This window comes from Arvicanthis niloticus, chromosome 1 (genome assembly GCF_011762505.2).
Source record: "Arvicanthis niloticus isolate mArvNil1 chromosome 1, mArvNil1.pat.X, whole genome shotgun sequence".
NCBI classification, from domain to species: domain Eukaryota; kingdom Metazoa; phylum Chordata; class Mammalia; order Rodentia; family Muridae; genus Arvicanthis; species Arvicanthis niloticus.
This window is the reverse complement of record NC_047658.1, coordinates 152,696,300-152,714,686: the sequence shown is the minus strand read 5'-3', so window position 1 is coordinate 152,714,686 and position 18,387 is coordinate 152,696,300. Positions and strand designations below refer to the sequence as shown.

Here is an 18,387-nt window from a genome sequence, read left to right as displayed (position 1 = left end):
CTGTTCTCAGCTTCACAGCCCCTATGCACCAGGCAAGAAGGGGTAAAAAGCTCTTTATTTGAAATTCCAGGGTGGGACAGGGCATATCCCAGGCCTCTCAACTATAGGCCCTCACAGTCCAGTTTCCCTATGGCTCAGTGTCAAGCCCCAGCTACACAGTCCAGCTGTGCCCCCACCCCAAGGAAAGTCAGTCAGACCTGTAGGTTGACAAAGGGTGCGAAGCCTGCCATGTCCTGGAGTAGCACCAGGGCCTGGTGCAGGGGTGGCTCCACGTCGATGTCCACACCACGCTTCCGCAAGCGGCTCAGGCTGGGTTCGGCCACATGGTGGCAGTGCCGCACCCGCAGAGAGCGCAGCGCCGGGCAGTACTCCGCCAGTGTCCTGAGGGAGGAGCAGGTGATGCTAGGTGCTAAAGACCCTCTCTCCGTCTGTAGGGCCAACCCACTAAACCTGCAGCTGGCTCCAGAAAATTCTAATTTTCCCTCCAGCTCAAGGTCTGCTTTTTTTACTGGACCTAAGGGAAGGGGCCAGGATGGAATTACAGACTCCAGGCCCCAGCTCATTTAGGGCTTTTGGCTCTTTGTACCAACCCATAGTTCTTTCCAGTGTTTCAGGATTCCCGCCCCTCCTTGTTGCAGAAATACCAGAAGTCAACTTTATGTGACATCTCTCAGTGTGTCAATCTTGGCTCAGAAAGGTTTTTTGTTTGTTTTGTTTTGTTTGTTTTGTTTTTAATTGTACTCTTTCTAGCCTAAAAAATTCCAGAGGTCTTTCTGATGGGTCTTTGACAAGTACAACCCGCCTCCCTATCCCCAACGTGACTGCCCACTTGCTACCGTACCACCCCCATGCCCAGGCACCTGACACCATCGCTTCCGACCCGAAGGCAGCCGGTGAGGTCTAGGTGCTCGAGTTGCGGGCAGTTTCGAGCCAACTCTTGGACCGCAGTGTCCCCCACATTGGCGTTGACTGCTAAGGAGAGACTGCGGAGTCCCGCGCCCCGTCTCTGCGCCAGGTACACGATGGCCTCGTCCTTGATTTGGCGACAGGCGGTGAGGTCTAGCTCCTCCAGAGCCGGGCAACGGTCAGCGAGGCCACGCAGTGCCAGCCCGTCCACCCAGTCACAGTGAGCGAGCGAAAGGCGCTGCAGACGCGGGCAGCCCTCAGCCAGCGCCCCGAGCGCTCGGCGACTCAGTTGGCCGCAGCCGGCCAGTGCTACGCTCCGTAGCTGTGGATTCCGTGCCAGCACTGGCACCAGGTCCTCGTCCGACAGCCATTCGTGACACGGAGCCAGCGCCAGCTCCTGCAGCCCCTCAGCATCCCGCAGTAGCCGGACTAGTGCCGCCCGTGGAATCTGTGGACCCACCTGCGGGCGGGAGGCACGGAGACTCAGGCTGTCCCCGGGGGCGGGCCACTGCCTGGCAGCCGCCTAACTTCGGGACTTTGCCACCTGCCCTCCCTCCCAGGGGAGACACCGAGCTCCCTCCGAGTCGCTGCCCAGTACTCGCCCTCTGGACTTCTGCACGTCGCACCCGGGGTCGGGAAGGGTTTACCGCGCAGCTGGGGCGGGTCTGGAGGCGGGGCGACGGTGGTACCCACGCGGGGGCGGGGCGGGGGCGGGGCTCCGGTCCCCGGCTCACCTGAGCCGCGTCGAAGCGGCGCAGCCTCGCCAGGTGCAGCTGAACGAGCGCCCGGAAGGCGCGACTGACGCGCTGCAGCCGGAGCAGCTGGCGCAGCGGGACCCAGTGCAGGACGTGCGGGAGCAGCACGTCTTCCCAGGGCAAGTCCAGGAGCCTGAAGGGAAAGCGGCGTTGACGTCCCCGGGCCGCTGTTACGTGCGAGTCCTTCTGTTATACCCCAGAGTCCCGGCTGGCAAGAGGGGTCCGGGTCCGGCCTGGACTCAGCTGCCCTCCCGCGGGTCTCTTTTTTTCCCTCTCTAGGCCCCTCCAGTGCTCGGTACCTGACAGCTCCTGGTTCTTGCTCCCCTCCGGACTGCTCCATTGGTGGCTCCATCGCCGTCTACTGCGCGTGCGCAGTAAGCTCTACGAGCTTTGGCCTTGAAGCGGCTGCGGCGAGCCCGCCTCCTTGGTCTGAAGAGACAGACCTATTTAATCGAGTGCGGTCTCACTGAGAACCCTTATCGGGAAGCTTTTCGGATGGACCCCGAAACTGAGGCAGAACAGACGAGTGATGTACCATTAGATGTCTCCTCAAGCTACAGGGCTTGAAGCCCGAGGCTGGAGTAGCGGCGAGCGAAGACTGCTTTCGGTCTTCGTTGCGGGCCAGTAGCCGTCTCTGAGTGGTGATGGGAGGAGCAGACAAGGCCAAAGGCAGAAGGGGCGGAGCCAGGACTCCTAGGTTACCGAATGCCTCCTTCTGTCCTCTGGTCGCGTTTAAGCGACTTTGGAAAAAGAAAGCGGGGAGAGATTGCCCAGACTATAACTAATTGGTATGTAGTAGGTGCTCAATAAGCAATTGTCAAAAGATTGGATTAAATGGGCGATGCTAGGGCTTTTATTATCAAGCAAACTTGTTTAAACCTGCCATTCCTTGTGAATTGTGAAGTGCACAGTCATGACATCCATCCCTTTCCACTTCAGGGCAACGTAGGCCGGCTCTTTGCCTAAGGAGAAAGGACTATATAGGACTAGCCAGGTCTGCTTTCCAGCAGTCCAGAGTCCGAGAGGAAAGCATGCTCAGCGCAGCCCACTAGCCCACTAGCGCAGCCCACTAGCCGTACTGCTTCTTGACTGGCTCTGGATTAATTGTAGGGAGAGTGACTTCCCAAAGCTCAATCTTTCACTGCGCCCCCAGTTACTAAGCCCAAGTCCCTCTCTGGGCAACCCCTGGCGTAATATGTTCCTCCAGCATCTGGGGTGGGTGTGGGGCATGCGAAAGACTGTAGGGCCGCTGCATCCTACATCGTTGCGCGCCCCTGTGCAAACATTTCAGCTCTTCATAATGAAAGCTGCTTATCAGCAGCAGCAAAGGTAGGGAGGACCGTTCATTTTAAAGACAGGCAAACCGAGGCTCTAGGGAGGAAGCTCCTTAACCAGGATCAAATGAAGCAAGGATAAAGAACCCAGAAATCCTGGTTTTCCCAGAATTCCTTCTACACACCTCATTACTTAACGTAGCATAAAGGGAGAAGCCAACCAGCACCGGAAAGACAGAAGAGGGTGAAGGTGGATGAGGGGATTGCTTCCTCGTTTCAGCATACTTGGGGAAGGGGTAGCCTGGAAAGATCTCTGCAAAATACATGTGGGCGCGCACCACCTCCGGGCACGCGCCTCCTCCCCCGCCCCTTTGTTCGCTCCTCTGCGCTTGCGCATTACGACAAATCTGGCGCTGTCCCCTTCAGCACCTCGCGGAACTCGCGCCACCCCTTCCCGCGGTGAGCCCCGCGCACCCCCGCTTCGAACGTCCTCTCACCCTCTGGCCACCCGAATCGACCCTCTCTTCCTTCCCAGGTCATAACCTGCCGGTCTTGGCCTTCCAAAGGAGAATAGTTACCATAGTAACTCGTGTGGCGTTTTCCTAAAATAGCCAGACCCTTTTCCACCCTGGCCAAGGGCACAAGGTTTGCCTGTGCTTCTTGTCCCAGTCTCGGGGTCATCCCTTCTAAACTCTCGACCCTGAAAAGGCGGGACGATTAACCTAGGCAGCAAGGAAGTTCTTCCTGGAGCCTGCCTTATCCTTTTTCTGCACTCCGGGTTGGGGTTCAGAACAGGACTCCTGGGTCTGAGGCTCAGAACCCCGAAGTGTTTAAGACTGCATTCGCTTGATGTCCCTTCCATAGTTGGGTCTTCTGGTTTTAGGGGGCGGGTCCGATCTACTCCGTACCCTGTGCTTTGCGTGGCCGCGTGCTTGTGGGGGCGGGAGCGCGTGTGGCATGTAACAGGTCATGTGGCAGCCTCCTGGGGACACGCGTGGGGTCTGGAGCAGGACAGGCGTATGCAGCTGGACCCTACGTGTGGTTCAGGAGATGATGGACGAGAGAGAACTGAACACGAGTGGGGTGGGGCATATGACGGTTTAGGGAACAGAACGGGTTTTTCTACATTCTCCCTTTTCTCTGGTGTGAGTCTTAGGTACTGACTAGGTGGTGGTATTCTTTGGGACTTAGGGCCCTGGGAAAGGAGGGAGGTTGGAGGGGGGAGATTAGCGTTGCTAGAGCAGAGCGTGGGGAGGGGTGGAGGAGGGACTGAGAGGCGGGCGGGCCTGGAGCAAGCGGGAGCCGTGCTGCTTTTACAGCTGAGCGGGGCCCAGCCTCTCTGCCTCTCTTCGATTCCAGCTCCTGACGAGCAGCGGTGAGTACCGCGTCCCTTGGAGGAGGGCCTGTATAGGGGAGGGCCAGGCTCCTGTTGAGCTTCAAGAACCTGTCTGGTTGCAGGGGTGCTGCTTCTGACAGCTTTCTCTACCTTGCTTTGCCATCAGAGGCCCGTTTTTCTTTTACGGTCCCTCCTGGGCTGGACAAGATATTTTATACCCCTGGAGTTGGGGAGAGAGGGATGTGGTGCAACCCCCTCACCCAGACTTGGTTACTGGGGGGGGGGGGGGACGGGGAAGAATGTGTGTCTCTGAGTCTGTGTGCAAATATGTATCTGTGTTTATGATTGTGACTAAGAGGTCTCTGATACACCTGTTTCTGTGTGCGTGAGAGGATGAGATCCTGAATTTTGGGAACCTCTTTGTGTGCTCCTGCTTGGTGATCCGTGTGTGTGTGTGTGTGTGTGTGTGTGTGTGTGTGTGTGTAAAACAAGCATGTGCTTTTCCGTCATACACATATTTGTTATGACTGTGATTGTATGAGGGTGTGTCTTGAGCAGTACTGCAAGTGTGTACTGGAGGGTGTTGCCTATGAATGTGTTAACTGTACTGATACTTTGTCCTGCATGTGTGTATATGAATTCATGTGTGTGTTTATGCAAGGGTGTGTGTGTGTGCATGCATGTACTGGTATGGAAAATAGAATGTCTCTCCCCCACTCAGCACTCTCTGGACCGAGGTCAAGGCCTCTTCAGACCCTCCTCCTCACTTCCCTCTCAACACTTCATCATCCCCATGCTCCTCCTTTCTTTCCTCTCCTTCAAAGAAGCATGATTTCTCTTATTCTAAGTGAGGGTCCCCCATAAGTGGAACTATAGAGAACCCATGGCCTCTATGATCCAGAAGATAAGATACAGGCCTCCACCCAAGAAAGAGTTCCCAATTGCCCCAGAACTGAACTCGATGGACTGAATTAGCTTGCTCTTTCATCAGAAGTGATGCTCAGGGCTCCCAGACAGGAGAGGAACCACTGAGTAGATGGTCCTTTCCCTGTAAGCTTTCCAAAGCAGGAGTCCTCTGGGGTTAGGATGGGTGAGTCCATATTCCCAGGATGGGTCTCTGGGCCTTAGAAGGCCCAACCCACTGTCCCATCTCTGTCTCTGCTGTCCTGCTTGTCTGACTCCAAGGCACTCCACCCATGCTCCCCTTCCTCTCTTGCAGGCCTGTCTGAAGAGCATGCAGCCCCCTTACTCCTTGCCTGGCCTCGCCATCCCTGCCCCCCCAGCCTGACCCCCCGGCTCCAGCATGGCCCAGGGTGCCATGCGCTTCTGCTCAGAAGGCGACTGTGCCATCTCCCCACCACGATGTCCTCGTCGCTGGCTACCCGAAGGCCCAGTGCCCCAAAGTCCCCCAGCCAGCATGTATGGCAGCACAGGATCCCTAATACGAAGAGTGGTGGGCCCAGGTCCTCGAGGCCGGGATCTGGGACGTGTGACAGCACCTTGTACCCCTCTGCGAGCCCCTCCCTCACCCCATATAGCTCCCTCACCCTGGGGACCCTCTTCACCCACTGGGCAGCCCCCACCAGGGGCACAGAGTTCTGTGGTCATCTTCCGTTTTGTGGAGAAGGCCAGTGTGAGGCCACTGAATGGTCTACCTGCTTCTGGAGGCCTGAGTCGGAGCTGGGACCTGGGCGGGATTTCTGCCCCAAGGCCCACCACAGCCCTTGGACCTGGCTGCAACCGGAAGTTGCGGCTAGAGGCATCCACATCAGACCCACTCCCAGCTGGAGGAGGCTCTGTTCTTCCTGGCAGCAGGGACCCCTCACGTGGGTCATTGGTCCCACCCCAGATTGGGGCAGATGGCCTTTACTCCTCCCTCCCTAATGGGCTGGGGGGGACCCCTGAGCACCTGGCCATGCACTTCAGAGGACATGCAGATACTGGATTCCTAAACCAGGTACGAAATCTGCCTTGGGCTGCCTGGGGCCTTAGTGCCCAAACTAAGGGACAAAACTCAGTCCCTGTTGGACTGAGATTTGTCTCATAGTCACCCAAATCCTTTAATGTCCTAAATCAGCTTTTTTGCCCTCTATCATTGTGTCCCTGCACCTTCATCTCTGTCCCGTGTGGTTTTCTTTCTGCTGTTGCATATTCATGTGTCCTTGTATGTCTGGCTCTCATTTTGGGGTCCTGTGCCTTTGTCTTTGGCTCAGGGGGACACCTGGTCCTCCCCCCGGGAAGTCTCCTCTCATGCCCAGAGAATCGCTCGAGCCAAGTGGGAATTCTTCTATGGCTCCCTGGACCCCCCCAGCTCAGGTAAGGCTTGGACTTAGCCCAGGGGAGGAGGGCAGGACCTTCTCTCCAGCAGCTGAGGCCTGGCCAAGAGGCCTCTTTTAAACCTTCCTCCTGTTTGGCTTCCCTGGGCTCCTAAGTCAGCCAACATCTCTCCAGGCTCCAGTCTTTTTCATCTGTGTTATGAGGGTTGAGCTGGGCTCTGGAGGAAGCTGGGTGGGGGAGGAAGGGATGGTTAGATGTCAAGGGTTACTCCTAGGACTAGAAGAAAGTCTGGTTTTCTTCATAGTTATTTGATAGGGGCTGGATTTGAGATGAGTTCCACAGGCATGTGAATCAAGTAAAGGGTGTGGCAGATACATAGTGGTAGATGATGAAGAGTTTCCAGCCTATGTGAGACCGTGGGGAAGCTATCCAACATGACTACCTCCTGACCTTGATATCTGTGCATGCAGGTGCTAAGCTCCCAGAGCAGGCCCTCCCCTCACATGGGGTGGGCTCCAAGCAAGGCTCTGGGGTGGCTGTGGGGCGAACGGCCAAGTACTCCGAGACAGACCTGGACAAGGTGCCCCTGAGGTGCTACCGAGAGACTGACATCGATGAGGTGCTGGCTGAGCGGGAGGAGGCTGACTCTGCCATTGAGAGTCAGCCCAGCTCTGAGGGACCCCCTGGCACTGCCCAACCACCTGCCTCACGACCTAGCCCATGCCCTGGCCCTTCCTCCAGTCTGGGCAGTGGCAATGAAGATGATGAGGCAGGTGGTGAAGAAGATGTGGATGATGAGGTGTTTGAGGCCTCGGAGGGGGCCCGGTGAGTGGGACTACTTCGGGGAAAGTGGCTTGCTCTTTTTTTGCTGACCCCAGCAAGAACCCAGGGTAGTGAAGACAGACTGTGAGGACCAGGATAACGTCAGCGGTGTGGAAAGGGGACTCTAGACAAAACCCTGAGGCCTGGGAGAATATTAGGAATGTGTGGGCATTGGCAGCACTGGCGAGGCCAGGAGTCAGGGCAGCCACACGGACCAGACAGAATTCTGGCTTCTCAGGGGCCAAAAGCCAGAGGCCAAAGTGGGGGCATGGGGGACAGCCTGAGGACAGGGAACATGGGTTGGATCCTGGGTCCTGGCAGGAGTATGTGGAAATGTGGGGGCTTTTCCTTTCTGTCTCACGCCCCATTGCAGCTTGGAGCTGCATCTCCTAAGATGTTGCCAGAAATAGAAAAGGGATGGCAGGAGGGAAGCGGATCAGGGAAAGGAGGGGAGAGGGAGATTACTGTGGAAGGGGAGCAGGACTGGGTGCTGTGGATGGGCAGGGCTGGGACACTGCAAAAACACTGAACTTCATGGGCCCTCTACTCTAGTGGCTTTTCCTAAGGGGTTTGGATCTGTGGAAAGGGGGTGATAACCCTTGTACCACTCAGCAAGAGTTCAATGAAATCCTGCCAAAGCCTGATTCTGGGGAACTGATCAGACACTCTCCCTGACTCTGCAGGCCAGGGGACCACATGCCTCACTCTGGGCTTCTCAAGTCACCAGTACCCTTCCTGCCTGGGACCAGCCCCTCAGCAGATGGGCCTGACTCCTTCAGTTGTGTGTTTGAAGCCATCTTGGAGTCCCACCGAGCCAAGGGCACCTCCTATAGTAGCCTTGCCTCCCTGGAGGCCCTGGCCTCACCTGGCCCAACCCAGAGCCCCTTCTTCACCTTTGAGATTCCCCCCCAACCCCCAGCTCCCCGGCCTGACCCACCTGCACCTGCCCCACTTGCCCCTCTTGAACTGGATTCTGGTACCAGCTCTGCTGCTGATGGTCCTTGGACCCAGAGAAGGGAGGTGGAAGAGTCAGATGCTGGGGCCAAGCTGGCCCCAAGGAAGGAGCTTCCTAGTCCCTCCCACTCTGAGGATAGCCTTGGGCTGGGGGCAGCTCCCCTGGGCAGGTGAGTATTTTCTTTGACTGGTCAGCCCCAATCCCAGGACCCCCAGGAACTGCTGATTAAGGGACAGAGCCCCAGAATGAGAAAGTCATTTATATATCCCTGACCAAGAGCGGGTGGTTAACAGATGTCTGTTTTCCCATTTGGAGGCCTCCTGCCATTGGCCCCCTGCAGCTCCCTCCCTGGGCTCAGATCCAGTGACTGGAGAAACCATGATTCAAGACGGAAGAATCCCCAGAGAACATCCTTTTTCTCTCCTGGAGGGCCCTCTCCTTCCCAGACAGAGCCTGTCACTCCCACCGAGCTAGACCCACAGCCAGCAGCCCCTCCCTTCCCCTCCCTCCACTTTCCTCCAAGAGGTTATGTCTCACCCTGCTCTAGGAATGTCCTTTCATAGCCTAACCTTTGTGCTCTCCCCTCTGCTGCTACCCTCCCAGTCATGGAAGCCATGGCAACAGGAGGGGGGTGGCCAGGGAGACAGGGTTGCCTAGCAACCAGGAGTTTCCGGCCTCTGTCTCTGGGGTGACAGGTGGCTTTGCGAGTAGAGCAGCTGGGGTGAGGAAGGAAGGAGAGGAAGAGGATGAGTACAGTGTGACCCCCCAAACTGTAACCCCAGACATTGCTTCTCTATGGGTAGCAGGGAACGCCAAGGAGAGTTCTCTCTAAGGCGGGAAATGAAGAGAGCAGGATGTGTCTATCCCTGATGCTCTTGATCTTTGACCTCACTTTTCCCCAGCACTCCATTTATACCTGGGTGCCTGTGTCCAGGAGTGTGTGCAGAGAGGTCTCGAGGAGGGCAGGTGTAGAGACGGAGACTATCAAAGAGTAACCTTAGGCCCCTGGTAGCTTTGGGGAGTGGCCAGGATTCCTACAGCAGTAAGACTGACATGGGTTAGATTTGAAGCAGAACTTTCATGGAGAAAAGTGGGAAGTGGAGAGAAAGCTAACTAATGTCCTTTCAAAACAAAAAAGACATTTCCATGTCCCTCTAACCATTCCCCAACTTCTGGGTATAGAGCAAGGGGAGGGTCTGGATAATTCCCAAGGTCTCTGCCCCAACTCTTAGCTGCTGATCTACCCTGGCAGTGAACCACCCCTAAGCCAACTGGTGTCCGACTCAGACTCAGAGCTGGATAGCACAGAGCGGCTGGCCCTGGGAAGCACAGACACCTTGTCCAATGGACAGAAAGCAGATCTGGAGGCTGCACAGCGCCTAGCCAAGAGGCTGTACCGACTTGATGGCTTCAGGAAGGCTGATGTGGCCCGGCATCTGGGCAAGAAGTAATGCCCCTGGGCTGGGACTGAGGCTAGGGTCAAGGAGTGCATCCCGGGGCAGCCCCTCATCCTCTCCGGTTAATGCCCACAGTCTCTAGGCAATGCCACTGAAGTGACCTTGTGACCCCTACCTATATGCCCTGTCCACAGCAATGACTTCAGCAAATTGGTGGCTGGCGAGTATCTCAAGTTTTTTGTCTTCACGGGCATGGCTCTGGATCAGGCTCTCAGGTGGGTTTTGAACCCTGTAAGGACAGTCCTGCTGACCAGGCTTGGCATTAAGCTCCAGCTATGCATCTTCTAGGTTGTCTTGATATCACTCTTCAGAGACCAGGACTTCCTGGTAAGGAGACCTTGAATGGAGGGTGACATCTTCTTTCTCCTGCCTTAGGGTGTTTCTAAAGGAGCTGGCCTTAATGGGTGAGACCCAGGAGCGGGAGCGAGTACTGGCCCACTTCTCCCAGCGATATTTCCAGTGTAATCCTGAAGCCCTGTCCTCAGAGGGTGAGCAGGTTGGGAGCAGGGTTGTCCCATCTGGCCACAGAGGGAACGAATATCCATGTTTGTAAGGCATGTGCACATGCACCAGTGTAAAACGCAGCTACATGCATGTGGAGCTGTCCGTGTAGCAGGCATGTTGCTAGGTCAAGGGTGTTTTGGGAGGCAGGTGGAGATATGCTTGCATGAAGTTGTTTCATCTGTATGTGCTGGACCAGGCGTGGTTTCAGTACTGACTGGCTTTGCTCTGCCTGTGTGTGATGTCTTCAGCTTGCTTTTGTTTTAGTACCTTCAGCATGTGGGATATTGAGGACAAGCAGGGAGCAACTGCCCCAGCAACCTGGGGACCTAGGGAGGAGGAGCCAGAGATCAGAGGGGAGGTCCATGCTGAGGAAATGGGTTGGAGGAGAGATGGAATGATTTCACGGAGTTCGGGTGGTAAAACACATATAGGCCAAAAGGGTGCAAAAGGAGGTGATGGACGGCTGTGGGAAGAACCCCTGGGGTTGCCTGAAGCTGACAATCAATTCTCCCCTAGACGGCGCTCACACGCTGACCTGTGCCCTCATGCTCCTCAACACAGATCTCCATGGCCACGTAAGTTAGGGGCACAGCGGGCGGGAGGCCAGAAAAGGAGAAGCTTAAAGGCTTTGGGAAGCTGGCCTCACAGACCTTTGTTTTCCTCCCTTAGAACATTGGGAAGCGCATGACCTGTGGGGACTTCATCGGAAACCTGGAGGGCCTCAATGATGGTGGCGATTTCCCCAGGGAGCTGCTCAAGGTTGGGGGCGGGGTGACTCAGACGGTAGCCGTTACCGGAAGGGCAGGACAGAGTACCTACTCAGGAGCAGAGTTGTAGGAAGGGAAGAGCTAGGATTTGGGACTTATTGGGTAGCTCAGGCAGCAGGAATCTAGGCTCTGGTGACTCAGCTTGGGGACCGCCCCCTCGCCCAGCCCCCATAGGCAGGCTCTCAGCGCACATGCGCACATGTATGCACTCCTGAGAGGAAAGGGGACCGGCTCTGGAAAGCACGTGAGCAGGCGTTCCTGGACTCGCATTTGCTCTCTTTGGTTCCCTTCCAGTGCTCACAGAAGGTGGAAGGGAGGTGTCTCTGCTGGCGCGCTGTGCTGGGGTGGGCATGGGGACATTGCTCTCCAACTTAGTGTATAAGAGCCACAAAGATCCTCCTGGCACCACTACTCAGGAGGGAGCCTAAGGTAGAGAGGGGTCAGAGAAGGCACAAAGGTTTTCCCAGGGTTTTGCATCCAGAGCACAACGCTGGGACTATCGGGGCCCCTTGGAAGCAGGTCCTGCACCCAGGTGCCAGGAAGGAGATAGGTGCCGGAGGGAGGAGCCCTCCGACCCTGTCTCTCAGTCCCTCCTCCCCATTGTAGAGTGTTTTACCTCGGGAGGCCTGGACTAACTTAAAGAAGTGGGGGGAGTGTCTCTGGACCACTCTATACATGTGATGACATAGAACAGGTTCCTAGGTGGGGGTGTATTGGATACCTGAGTTTGAGGGTATGTGTGAGAGGGCGTGTCCACTGTGAGTCGAGGTGTCTGTGAATTGAACTGTTTGCGTGAGTGGTGTGTGTTTAACAACGTCTGGGAATCAAGGGACCTATGTGACTTGAGGTGTTTGTGCTTTGGGTGTAGTCTGGGTATTTGTGTGAGATGCAGCGTGGTCTGCGTCTTTCAGTCCGCTGTGTCTGCTTTGACAGTAGAGGGTATTTATCAGCTGTAGACGGTACCTTTTGAGGTGGACATCAGTAAGTCAGGGTGAATGGGAATCGGTGCGTCTGGAAGTTGGTATGTGTGACCTCGGTGGCACATGGGCTTGGCTTGGACATCGGGAGATCTGCCCAAGGGTTGGACGAGTTCATCGTGACTGTTCGAAGGCCGGCCAGGAGAGTAGGGGAGTAGGCTGGCTAGTCCCTTTAACCCTCAATTCTGACAAGCTGAAGAGTGCTCTGGACGCCTCCCGCAGCCGCCTACCCTGGGCGCGAGCTCGGCCCCCTGGCGAGACCCCACGCATGCGCCCCCGCTGGCCGCCGGCCCTCCCCACGGCGCCGGGCTCGCGCCGTGCTGCTCCGTCGCGCGATGTCCCCGCCCCAGCCCGCGCCCTCCCCTCCCGCCGGCGCCCCCTCCTTCTGCGGAGCTGCGGAGCCCACGGCGCCGCCGCCGAGCGCTCGGTGCGTCGGTGGGAGCCGGCGGGCTCGGGCCGAGCGCTCGCGCTGGCTGTCGGGGAGCCGTCCGCGGCCGTCCGGGCGGGCCGGGGCCGAGGGCGGGCGGGGGCATGGCCGGGGACCGCGGCGCAGCGGGCGGGCCAGCATGATCGGCGTCAACAGCATCCACAGCAGCGCGGGGCGGCTGCGCTCGCGTTCGCTCTGCTCGGTGCGCTACGGGCGCACCCACCGCGGCGCGGAGACCCTGTGCTACGGCTGGCCGCAGCGCTCGCGCAGTCTCAAGCCCGTGCTCTACACCGACCTGGTGGTCAGCCGCCTGCAGAGCCGCAAGAAGAAGAAGGCGGTGAGGGCGTGGGGCCCGCGGCCCACGCCAGGCCGGGCGGCGAGCGAGGGGGCGGCTTGAGGGAGGTGCTGAGGGCAGCAGAGCGAGCGTTCGAGGAGAGCATGGGTGAGGATGAAGGTGGTTGGAGGGCCCAACAAGGATGGAACTCCTGGGCAGCTAGAGATGGGTACGGGCTGTGGGGGAGGGCCAAGGTGGACCTGCCTCACCAACCACAGTATTCTGGGTGCGGAGGGTTTTCTGGATGGGAACAGGACGCTGGGCTCTATGGTAGGGTTCAGGACCTTCAGAGGAAGGAAGGTGTGGTTGTAGGCAGAGGTAGTGTTGAGGGCAAAATGCAGAACTGGAAGGCTGGAGACAAGGGTTGCAGGTTGGATCTTAGTAGTTACTCCAGCCTCCTGGCCGGATCACTGGGAAGTGAGAGGATTCAGGGTCTACACCCTGCTGACTTTGGCTCAGTTGTTTGAGAGCTGTGTGTTGATTAGCCTGGTTTGTGTTGTGGGGTGGAGGCTTTGGGGTGCATCCACCTGCAGACAGGATGTGCAGGAATGGAGTGCCTGGGTAGCCTTGTGGCTGGCCATGACTATGGGCAGAAAGAGTCGGAGTCTGTGGTGTGTTGGGAGGATGAGGGGGTGCTGTGTCCCAGCATCGGGAAGGCGCCGACGTCACCGCTGCACCCAACTCACGCGCAGGCAGCATCACAGCCACACAGCAAAACACGCACATGCTGGGGACACACCCACTCACAGACAGCCTGGCAGAAGCGCCCCCACACTTGGAGTTGCTGGTATATTCTAAGCCATCCCCAAGTACAGGGGTCTCGTACACCACTTGTAAAGGCCATTCTCTCTTGTCACTGCATGGCCCTCAGATGTTCCTAGGCCAACTTTGCAGAGGGGAAGTGGTCGGTTCCGGGCCCACAGTTTGAGGTGGACAGTAACTGGAAGCTGAAACTACAGGTTCGGCCTTTGGTCGACACACCAGTAGTATGAAGGACGGCTGAGCACTGAGCCCCTTGGCGTCGCCTTGGTGGAGTTGGGGGAAGGCTCACTTTGTCCTGAAGTTGGGAACCAAAGGTGAAAGGATACATACTCTACCGTGGAGCCTGTTTCCCCCATTTGCTCTGTGTGGGTTTATGCTGTGAAATCTGGCCAGAACACATGGTTGGGGGAAGGAGGATTTCTCTGGCTTCCTCTCAGATTCTATTTAGGGTTGTACTTCTCCTACCAGACTCTGAGAAGGAGAGTCCCCTGATGACAGGCAACAGCACCTGGCAGTTACTATGTACCAGCTGTGGCTCAGGGCTCCTTGTGCTGACTAGCCAATTGCCCCTTGTACTCCCTGTAGAAACCGACCCACGTCAGGCAGTTTCAGTGCTGGAGACGGGCCTGGGTCTTGGTGTTTTATTCCAGAGCTGGATTTCGGTCCTTATGTCCCTCTTTTAGCCCCATTTCCTCTCCCAAGTTAGCAGGAAGGTTCTGAGCTCTGACACTGGTGTGCATGAAATACCTCCCACAGGATTAATCCACATTCCCTGATTTGTCTCTCTCCAGGCCTTGTACAGCTCCATCAAGAATGAAAAATTGCAGTGGGCCATGTGAGTGCTGGAGCTGTTTGCTAAGGGTTAGGGTTGGAGCCTGGGGATGCCAGAGAACTGGGGCTGCGGGTACAGGGAGGGACGGGAGGCCCTAAGAAGCAGGAAGGCTACCTTACTTCCTTCTTTGGAAATGCCTGACGAGACTTGGGGTCTGTCTTGTGTCTAGCTCTGTTGTTATGACAAGCTGGGCTGAGGTGGAGGTAGGGTGGAGGGGTGTTGGAGGGAGGGGAAGAGGGGAGGTTGAAACATAAAAGGAGGTCCCTGGCAGCCTGAGGAGAAAGCAGAGTAACTCTAGGGGTACAGGAGGTTACCTTGGAGTGCCACAGAACAAGGAAGGAATCAAGTTTTCTCATTGTGTTGCAAGAGTTCTGTCTAAAGGAGAAGATCCAGTTTGGGGCCCCAGGCTGGAAGAGCCCTTCTAAACACCAGTAGATACAGTAGTCTCTGTCTGTTGAACCAGACTCTGGATCAGTGCCTTTCAAGGGAGGGGATAGAGAACGGCTTTCTGGAGGCAGGCCTTGAAGTCTGGTGTCTTGTAGGAGATAAGGGGGAAGTTGATATTGGGGGAAAAAGTTGTGACTGAAGTTAGTGAAGAAGTGGGGTATAAGGTCACAGGCCTGGCTGGGTGAGTGGAAAGAGAGGGGCGGGAGGGAAGTAACATAGATGTCATGTAGAAGGCAATGGGGCTATTGAAAACTCTTGAGCAAGGCAGTGAGAGAATCCGAGTTTTCTATCTTGACAGGATTTACAAAGGAACATGTTGGAAGGCGCATCCTAGGACGCCACCTTTAGCTTTTAGATTTTTGAGACAGGGTCTTGAGACAGGCTGGCTTGGATTTGTGGCAACTCTGCTGTAACCTCTCCAGTTGGTTGGGATTACAGGCACGAGCCTGTTCATCTTGTCCGTTTGGCTCCACATAACCAACTGTGAGCAGAGTCGGGTGTTAGGTGTGGTTAGGACAGAGCTGAGTCACACGTGTCTGTCCAGGAGAAGAGTGTGAGGACTGGGCATGTGCGGAAACAGACATGGGAAGCATCCACGTGGTGGGGGAGGGAAGGCCCCGTGTGGTCTTGCCCCAGGTAGCTCTCACACCAGGGAGGACACAGCCCTGGAGCTTGTGGAGCCAGCGGCAGAGCTTCTGGTTGAAGGAAGTCCCTGGCAGCTCCTAATCACTAAAGAGGCATCCTAGGACAGAAACTTGGGTTGAAGGGGGTGTGTGGCAGTGTGGCCAGCACTCTCTGAAACAGTTACATCTGCAGAGACGAGGAGGAGCTGCGACGATCTCTGTCCGAGTTGGCCGACCCTAACCCCAAGGTCATCAAGAGGGTCAGCGGAGGCAGCGGCAGCAGCTCCAGCCCTTTCCTGGACCTGACTCCTGAGCCTGGGGCAGCTGTCTACAAGCACGGGGCCCTGGTGCGAAAGGTGCACGCAGACCCCGACTGCAGGAAGAGTATGTGGCTGTGCAGGGGATTGGGGGATGGATGGGAATGGACCTTCCGCAGGCCACCCTGACCTGCCTTCCCTCCCTAGCACCTCGTGGCAAGCGGGGCTGGAAGAGCTTCCACGGAATCCTCAAGGGCATGATCCTCTATCTGCAGAAGGTGCGGGGCCAGGAGTGGGTGGTGGGACTGGCTTGGCAGAGGGAATTAGGTGGCTGGAGATGGCGAGGCCAGGACTGGGGCAGGACAAGATGGGCACCCCCATAGGAGGAGTACCAGCCTGGGAAGGCTCTTTCTGAGGCGGAGCTGAAGAACGCCATCAGCATCCACCACGCCCTGGCCACCCGCGCCAGTGATTACAGCAAAAGACCACACGTCTTCTATCTGCGCACAGCTGACTGGCGGGTCTTCCTCTTCCAGGCTCCGTGAGTGCTTTTCTCTCTTAACCATTCCAGACCCTGCTCCCTGGATTCCTCTTTCCTTGTAAGGCCTCACTCTATGGACTGGAGACGTAGCTTATTTGGTAGAGACTGCAGAGCATGCAGAAGGCCCTGGGTTTGATCCCCAACCCTCCCTGTACCTGCCAGACCTGGTGGCACACACCTATAGTTCCAGCACTTAGGAGGTGGAGGCAAAAAAATCAGAAATTCAAGGTCTTTGATAACGTAGCCAGTTTGGGCCTAGCCTGGCATACTTGAGACCCTACCTCAAAACAAACAACAACCAACCAAGACCAGACTCCAGGTTGGGACTGGCATTCCTAGACAGAAACCTGGGGTCCCTGTGCTGTCTCCCTAGGAGCCAGGAACAAATGCAGTCCTGGATCACTCGCATCAATGTGGTGGCTGCCATGTTTTCTGCACCCCCCTTCCCAGCTGCTGTTAGTTCACAGAAGAAATTCAGCCGCCCTCTGCTGCCCAGCGCTGCCACCCGCCTCTCCCAGGTAGTCCCATACGGCTCAGTCCCGCTGTGGACAGTGGGATGGAAGGGGGCGGGGTGGTAAGCTGTACTCCAGGCTCCATGTGTGGTTAGACATCTGTGCAGGAGTCCTATGTGGGTCACAAGAGAGAGGTGGTCCCTTGATAAACTTTGCACGGAGGGCCTGTAGACTAGTAACACTGACCAGACGTCCCTGGCTGTTAGGAGGAGCAGGTGAGGACCCACGAAGCCAAGCTGAAGGCCATGGCAAACGAACTTCGAGAGCACCGAGCTACTCACCTGGGAAAGAAGGCCCGAGGCAAGGAGGCTGACGAGCAGCGGCAGAGGGAGGCCTACCTGGAGTTTGAGGTAAGCATCCTGGCCTGGGGCCTTGGTATCTCCCAGAGGACCAGGCTAGGGATAAGGGAATGTATGATACCCAAGCATGGACCCCGGCTAGGTGAGAAGTCTTCATTTTCTCTTCTGGGGATCAAGGCTAAATTCCATACCCACTAGGGTCAGGTGACATGTCTGTTACGTAGTCCATGTCTCCAGCCCTAGTAAAAGCTACAGAAATGTCAGCTGTGTCATAGGTGGTTCTAAGAGCTCAGAGAGGGCCACTAACCCCTCAAAGCTGTCTTTTGGGAACCAGCATCTCTTTGCTGGGAGGTGGGGAGGAATGTGCCAGAGGAGGGGGCAGGCTTTCATTGTCTGGCCTTCTGTCTCAGAAATCCCGCTATGGCACCTATGCAGCGCTGCTTCGAGTCAAGATGAAGGCAGCCAGCGAGGAGCTGGATGCCATAGAGGCAGCACTGGCCCAGGCTGGGAGCACGGAGGATGGATGCCCTCCTCCTCACTCCAGTCCTTCCCTGCAGCCCAACCCCACCAGCCAGCCCCGGGCTCAGCGTCCTGGCTCAGAAGCCCGGGCTGGGGCAGGCAGTACAAGGCCAAAGCCCTGAGCAGGGAGGAGGAGCAACGGGGCAGTGCCCGCTGGGCACCTGCATGACGACATGGCCCTGCTGAGCTCAGCTAGCCTCGGGCCAGCCACGAGGGCCTCCTGGTCCAGGGCCCGACCGCGCCGGACGCGGTGTCCGGGGCAGGGCAGGGCTGAGCCGGGCCTCAGAGCCTAGGCTGAGGGCCTCTCAGAGACCCCCTTTTTGTGATAATGTTTTGCACTTTTTCGTACAGGAAGGGTGGGTAGGGTGGGAGGGGCCCATGCCCCTAATTTTTGATGGGGGTTTCCTTTTCTTTTTCTTTATTTCTTCCTTTCTTCTTTCCTTCCTTCCTTCCTTCCTTCCTTCCTTCCTTTCTTTTTTTCTTTTTTTTTTTTTTTTTTTTTTGTGGGGGAGGCCTGATAAAGTTTCCGCTTTCTGCTGAGACCACCCCACCCTTACACCAGCAATACCCCTCCATCCTGGGGCCTAGCTCAGACAGAGGCCAGGAGTTGGGGCTGAGCTGGTCCCCCTCTTTCTCCCCAAGGGCTCACCTCTCTCTTTGCAGAGACAGAGGAAGGGTGCCCATGTTGAGGTCCCATCCACAGGCTGGGGTGGCACGGCCTGCTTCCCTTCTTGGTGGGCCCTGCCCTTTGTACAGCCACCCTCATTAAAACTGCTCTGAATTGCTGGCTGGGCCTCTGTCTCT

General features: G+C 56.8%; 2 protein-coding genes across 7 annotated transcripts; one reads left to right on the top strand and one right to left on the bottom strand.

Annotated features, from left to right (window-relative positions):
- Window positions 1-36: 36 nt before the first annotated feature.
- Window positions 37-2,090, bottom strand: Fbxl15 (F-box and leucine rich repeat protein 15). The gene is made up of 4 exons (XM_076923328.1): window positions 1,961-2,090; window positions 1,641-1,794; window positions 861-1,366; window positions 37-381 (listed from the first exon to the last, which is right to left on the bottom strand). Exons 1-4 carry the CDS (start codon window positions 2,011-2,013, stop codon window positions 192-194), a joined length of 903 nt encoding a protein of 300 aa, XP_076779443.1. The 5' UTR covers window positions 2,014-2,090; the 3' UTR covers window positions 37-191.
- A 217-nt stretch (window positions 2,091-2,307) lies between these two features.
- Window positions 2,308-18,370, top strand: Psd (pleckstrin and Sec7 domain containing). Of its 6 annotated transcripts, none has more exons than XM_076923275.1 (18): window positions 2,308-2,449; window positions 4,255-4,310; window positions 5,491-6,228; window positions 6,485-6,587; window positions 7,019-7,373; window positions 8,054-8,494; window positions 9,578-9,772; window positions 9,917-9,997; window positions 10,158-10,270; window positions 10,803-10,861; window positions 10,956-11,045; window positions 14,345-14,388; window positions 15,649-15,839; window positions 15,920-15,990; window positions 16,096-16,253; window positions 16,627-16,771; window positions 16,972-17,115; window positions 17,475-18,370. In XM_076923275.1, the coding sequence occupies exons 3-18, from the start codon at window positions 5,575-5,577 to the stop codon at window positions 17,703-17,705; spliced, it is 3,075 nt and encodes a 1,024-aa protein (XP_076779390.1). In that variant the 5' UTR covers window positions 2,308-2,449; window positions 4,255-4,310; window positions 5,491-5,574; the 3' UTR covers window positions 17,706-18,370. The 6 variants fall into 6 exon arrangements, with proteins under 6 accessions (XP_076779390.1, XP_076779410.1, XP_076779382.1 ...); XM_076923267.1 differs by lacking the exon at window positions 2,308-2,449 and adding an exon at window positions 3,249-3,394; XM_076923286.1 differs by lacking the exon at window positions 2,308-2,449 and adding an exon at window positions 3,363-3,470.
- Window positions 18,371-18,387: the final 17 nt, after the last annotated feature.

Bases quoted from the DNA above. Each gene is read 5' to 3' on its own strand.
- Fbxl15 (XM_076923328.1), bottom strand. From the start codon at position 2,013: ATGGAGCCACCAATGGAGCAGTCCGGAGGGGAGCAAGAACCAGGAGCT. The intron at 1,795-1,960 runs GTACCGAGCACT...CTTTCCCTTCAG, and splicing joins CAAGAACCAGGAGCTGTCAG to GCTCCTGGACTTGCCCTGGG. The intron at 382-860 runs GTGCCTGGGCAT...CTCCTCCCTCAG, and splicing joins GTCGGAAGCGATGGTGTCAG to GACACTGGCGGAGTACTGCC.
- Psd (XM_076923275.1), top strand. From the start codon at position 5,575: ATGGCCCAGGGTGCCATGCGCTTCTGCTCAGAAGGCGACTGTGCCATC. The intron at 8,495-9,577 runs GTGAGTATTTTC...CTACCCTGGCAG, and splicing joins GGGGCAGCTCCCCTGGGCAG to TGAACCACCCCTAAGCCAAC. The intron at 9,998-10,157 runs GTGGGTTTTGAA...CTCCTGCCTTAG, and splicing joins GCTCTGGATCAGGCTCTCAG to GGTGTTTCTAAAGGAGCTGG.